General features: G+C 56.0%; 1 protein-coding gene across 2 annotated transcripts; it reads left to right on the top strand.

The window, feature by feature from the left end:
• Positions 1-200: 200 nt before the first annotated feature.
• Positions 201-4549, top strand: CHP2 (calcineurin like EF-hand protein 2). Of its 2 annotated transcripts, XM_047780294.1 has the most exons (7): positions 201-472; positions 863-935; positions 1023-1103; positions 1230-1360; positions 1552-1613; positions 2644-2766; positions 2966-4380. In XM_047780294.1, exons 1-7 carry the CDS (start codon positions 406-408, stop codon positions 3017-3019), a joined length of 591 nt encoding a protein of 196 aa, XP_047636250.1. In that variant the 5' UTR covers positions 201-405; the 3' UTR covers positions 3020-4380. The 2 variants fall into 2 exon arrangements, with proteins under 2 accessions (XP_047636250.1, XP_047636249.1); XM_047780293.1 differs by lacking the exon at positions 201-472 and having other exon boundaries at positions 479-935; positions 2966-4549.
• The last annotated feature ends 356 nt before the right edge of the window (positions 4550-4905 follow it).

The following is a 4905-nucleotide window of genomic DNA, read 5'->3' as shown; positions in this document are numbered from 1 at the left end:
CCACCCTCTTAGAAGGGCTGGGATTGTGTCTCTCGATGAAGAAGGTCTTGCTCCGAGGGACCTGAGTGGGGTGGGGTGAGGGTGGGGTGAGGGTGGGGGTGGGGAGCGCTGGCCCCGCAGGAGGAGGTGAGTCGGTGCCCGGGCAAGCGTGGGAACGCTCTGCCCTGCCCCTCCCCGCCCGACTCAGAGTCTTGGGATGAAACCGCCCGTTGTTCCCGCCCGCCCCGCGCACCCCGCCGCCCTGGGCACGGTTCCTATTCGCCCGGGTCGCGGGTGGGAGGCGAAGAACGCCGGGATTCACGAGCCTGGCTCCCTGCCAGGGCTGTGGCCTTCGGCCCCGAGGCCACCGCGCGGCCGCGCCCGGGAGGCAGGCGGGAAGGACGCCGGTCCCGCCGCAGCTCGGCCATGGGCTCCCGCAGCTCCCACGCCGCCAGGATCCCCGACGTGGACAGCATCCGGCGGGAGACCGGCTGTGAGTGCGGCGCTCAGCGTCCGGGGACCCGGCGGTGTCACCGGGGCAGGGCGCCGGTGGGGTCTGGAGCCAAGAGAACCTGGAAGATCCGAGCGGCCGGGGCTCGCGGGAGGTGGGAGGACGCTTTGACCCGGGGACCCCGGCGGCTCCGGGTTTGCAGGCACCCGGGTAGCCTCGGGCTGGATCCAGGAGGCAGAGCAGGAAAGCGGATGGAGGAGGTGGCTTTGGTCTCTTGCGGTCCCCTGGATCTCCCGGGTCTCATCACGTCCACCCCCCACGCCCCCCGGCCCTCTCGACCCCGGGGCTCTCGTGGAGCACCCGCTCCAGCCGCCCAGCCCCCTGCCGCGTCCCCAGTGGCCTCGGGGCATCACCGTCCGCCTTCCCCCCTAGTCTCGCAGGCCAGTCTGCTCCGCCTCTACCACCGGTTTCAGGCGCTGGACAGGAACGAGAAAGGCTACCTGAGGTGAGCAGGAGCCGGCCTCTCTGGCTCCTTCCCTTCCTTGACCCTCTTCCGTCTTTGCCCCACCCCATCTGAACTTTGATTTTCCAGCCGCATGGATCTGCAACAGATTGGGGCGCTGGCCGTGAACCCCCTGGGAGACCGCATCATAGAAAGCTTCTTCCCAGACGGGTGAGCCTTGCTGATGGGCGGGGGAGAGCGCGCTGCTGGGGGGAGGGGAGGGACCGAGGCAGAGGGACCCGCGAGGGGACCGCCCGCTTCTGCACCCATTGCCTGCTTCCCCCTCTCCCCTCCCAGGAGTATGCGAGTAGACTTCCCAGGCTTTGTCAGAGTCCTGGCTCATTTTCGACCCGTGGATGATGAGGACGACGGAAACCGGGATCCCAAGGAACCCGAACCCCTCAACAGCAGGATGAACAAGCTTCGCTGTGAGTTTGTGAGCACCCCTCCCCCAAGTGAGACCCCAGAGTTATCACATCCGCGAAGGGACCTAGGCGTTAACCACGCTCTTTCTCGGCCCATTGGGGACCCCGCCCCCCCCCCCCCCCCCCCCGCAACTCCTCCAAGGAAGAGAACCTGGGAAGACCCACCTCCCATTTCCCCTCCCCTCTCTTCCCAGTTGCATTTCAGCTCTACGACCTGGATCGAGATGGAAAGATCTCCAGGCTTGAGATGCTGCAGGTTGGAAGACCACAGGGGCAAGAGACTGTTACTTGTGATGGGGGGGGGTTGTGGGGGATGGAGGGATGGTTGGGGGATGGGTGATGCGGATGATTGGGGTGTTGGATGAGAAATGGGAATGGGTGGGGTTGGAAGGTGGATTAGTTGGGAGATGGGCTGGGAGCCTTTGCGTCCGAGGTTGGAAATAGATGAGCGGTTCTCGGTTGTGGGTGATTTTGCTCCCTGAATGGCACTGGCTGTATCTAGAGACGTTTTGTGGTTGTCGCAGCTGAAGAGGTGGTGGTGCTCCTGGCACGTAGTGGGTAGAGGTCAGGAACGCTGTTAAACATTTCACAATAGGAGTTCCTGTTGTGGCTCAGTGGTTAACAAATCCGACTAGGAACCATGAGACTGACAGTTCGATCCCCGGCCTTGCTCAGGGGGTTAAGGATCTGGCGTAGGTTGCAGATGCAGCTCAGATCCCGCATTGCTGTGGCTGTGGTGTAGGCCGGTGGCTACAGCTGCAATTAAACCTCTAGGCTGGGAATCTTCATAGGCCGCGGAGGGGTCGGCCCTAGCAAAGACAAAAAAAAAAAAAAATCACAATACCCAGGATAGTGCCTCCCGCCCCCGCAGCAAGGAGAAAACTGGCCCCAAATGTCAATAGTGCTGAGACTGAGAAACTCTGGGATGGATGTGATGAAGTAAGGGGTGGATTTGGGACGAAAAGTTGGAGGGTGGAGTGGGGAATGGGGTGGACGATAAATGAAGACTGGCTTCTGAGGGTGGGATGGAGTAATGAACTTGGGCATATTGTTGAATTTGGCCTGGGAGCCTGAAGGGCGATGGGGGGTTTGGATGGAGAAGCGATGGGGAGAATTGGGAGGATAGGGAGAGAAATGATTGGAATGGGGGTGAAAATGAATGTGGGGAGGATGATGAAATTGGTCATGCCAATGTGAGGGGGATGTGGACAAGGTTTGGGGGGTGGTGCTAGTAGTCCCTGCGCCTCTTCTCTATGGCTGCCTTGGTCTCTTCCTCCTCCTCCCAGGTGCTCCGGTTGATGGTTGGGGTACAGGTGACAGAAGAGCAGTTGGAGAGCATCGCCGACCGCACAGTGCAGGAAGCCGATGAGGATGGGGATGGCGCTGTGTCTTTCCTGGAGTTTGCCAAGGTCAGGGTGCCCTTCGGCCTGGGGACCTGAGATCAAGAGTCCCTAGGACAGGTGGACATGGGAAATGAAGTTGAAAGAAGGAGGGCAGAGAGAGCGCGAGGGGTCCCCAGGGAAGGAGGGGGCCTGGAGGCTGGGAGAGGAGTTGGAGGCATAGCGCTTTGGAATTCGAGCTTCTTGAAAATCACCCATCTCTCCTCAGTCCTTAGAGAAGATGAACATTGAGCAGAAAATGAGCATCCGCATCCTAAAATGACCCGCTTTGTGCTGTTGGGGCGCTTACATGGACCAGTTCTGCTTGGGATTCATCCTCATGGTGGCAGAGCCCAGAAAATTGTGTTCTTAGTTTTACACTAAATTCTGTGTAGGGCCAAGGTGAGAAAGCTGGAAGAGTGTGTAGCAATTTGTTTGATCCCAGATCTGTGAATCAGACAGGAACCTTTTGGTTGCAAATGACTGAACACCCGAATCAAAGGGCTTTTGGTTTAAAAGGGATTTGGGGGAGCTCCCTGGTGGCCTAGCAGTTAAGGATCTGGCACTGTTCATTGTCACTGCTGTGGCACAGGTTCAATCTCTGGCCTTGGGTGAGGCAAAAAAAAAAAAAAAAGGAAGAGTTTATGGAAAATGTAAAAGTAATGAAAAAGTGTGGAAGTATTTTCAGAAAACTGGGAAAGTCTGGAAGTGTCTCAGGCATAGCTGGATCCAAAGGCTCAAATGATGCCATCACGACTCAGTTCTCTGTCTCTCAACTCAGCTTTCTTTTAATTAGTAAATTTTCCTTTTTTGTTTTAATGGCTACAGCCATGGCCTATGGAGGTTCCTGGGCCAAGGATTGAATCCAAGCCACAGCTGCAACCTACATGGCAGCTATGGCCATACCGGATCCTTTCACACACTGTACTGGGCCAGGGATCGAACCCATGCCTCCGCAGCAACCCAAGCTGCTGCAGTGGGGTTCTTAACCCACTGTACCACAGCGGGAACTCCTCGACTCAGCTTTCTTTTGTGTTGAATTCCTTCTCAGGAGGGCTCTCTCCTGCTGGTGGAGGATGGCCGCCAGCAGCTCCAGGCTGCCATCCTACTAGCTTAGGAATCCAATGGGAAGAGAATTTTCTTTTTCAGTGATTCCAAGCAAAGCGTGGCCGTAGCCCAAGTGGAACCTTGTCCCTTTTCTCGGGGAGTAGAAGGCTCTATTCCACCAGAATTCTGCCATGTGCTAACTAACTGCTAGAGCCAGGGAATAAAGTCGGAGGACTCAGGATGGGTAGGGGATGGTTGCTTAAAAGAAAATGAAGGGCCATTAGAAGGGGGAATGATGCTGGTCAGACCAAACAAGAGATATTCCTTATTGTTTAGGCTGACCAAATGGAGGGATTCTTGATGTCTGGTTTCGTTTTCTTTTTTCTTTTTATAATGATTTTTATTTTTTCCATTATAGCTGGTTTACAGTGTCTGGTTTCTTAAATGGGTTTTCACTGATCTCGTGGGTGTCTGCCAGTGTGATGAGGCTGGGTAGCAGGGGAAGAGATGACGTAAAAGTAATAAACAAGGAGTTCCTACTGTGGCTCAGAGGATGAAGAATCCGACTACTGGAGTTCCCACTGTGGCGCAGTGGAAACAAATCCAACTAGGAACCGTGAGGTTGCGGGTTCGAGCCCTGGCCTCACTCAGTGGGTTAAGGATCTGGCGTTGCTGTGGCTGTGGTGTAGGCCTGCAGCTGTAGTTCTGATTTGACCCCCTAGCCTGGGAACCTCCCTATGCCATGGGTGTGGCCTGAATAAGTGAAAAAAAAAAAAAAAGAATCTGACTACTATCCATGAGGACTCGGGTTCGATCCCTGGCCTAGACCAATGGATTAGGGATCCAGCATTGCCATGAGCTGTGGTGAGGGTCACAGACACAGCTTGGATCTCACATTGCTGTGGCTGTGGCGTGGGCCGGCAGCTGCAGCTCCGATTCAACCCCCAGCCCGGAAACTTCCATATGCCTTGGATGGGGTCCTAAAAAAAAGGGGGAAAAAAAAGGAGTTTTTGTTGTGGCTCACTGGGTTAAGAATTTGACTAGTGTCCATGAGGATGCAGGTTTGATCCCTGGCCATGCTCATTGGGTTAAAGGATCCGGTGTTGCCTCAAGCTGTGGTGT

Source organism: Phacochoerus africanus, chromosome 5 (genome assembly GCF_016906955.1).
Source record: "Phacochoerus africanus isolate WHEZ1 chromosome 5, ROS_Pafr_v1, whole genome shotgun sequence".
NCBI classification, from domain to species: Eukaryota; Metazoa; Chordata; class Mammalia; order Artiodactyla; family Suidae; genus Phacochoerus; species Phacochoerus africanus.
This window is presented reverse-complemented; position numbering and strand designations above follow the sequence as displayed.

Coding starts and splice junctions, on each gene's coding strand:
- CHP2 (XM_047780293.1), top strand. CDS start 682: ATGGAGGAGGTGGCTTTGGTCTCTTGCGGTCCCCTGGATCTCCCGGGT. Junction 1,361..1,551: donor CAGGATGAACAAGCTTCGCT/GTGAGTTTGTGA, acceptor CTCTCTTCCCAG/TTGCATTTCAGCTCTACGAC. Junction 1,614..2,643: donor CCAGGCTTGAGATGCTGCAG/GTTGGAAGACCA, acceptor TCCTCCTCCCAG/GTGCTCCGGTTGATGGTTGG.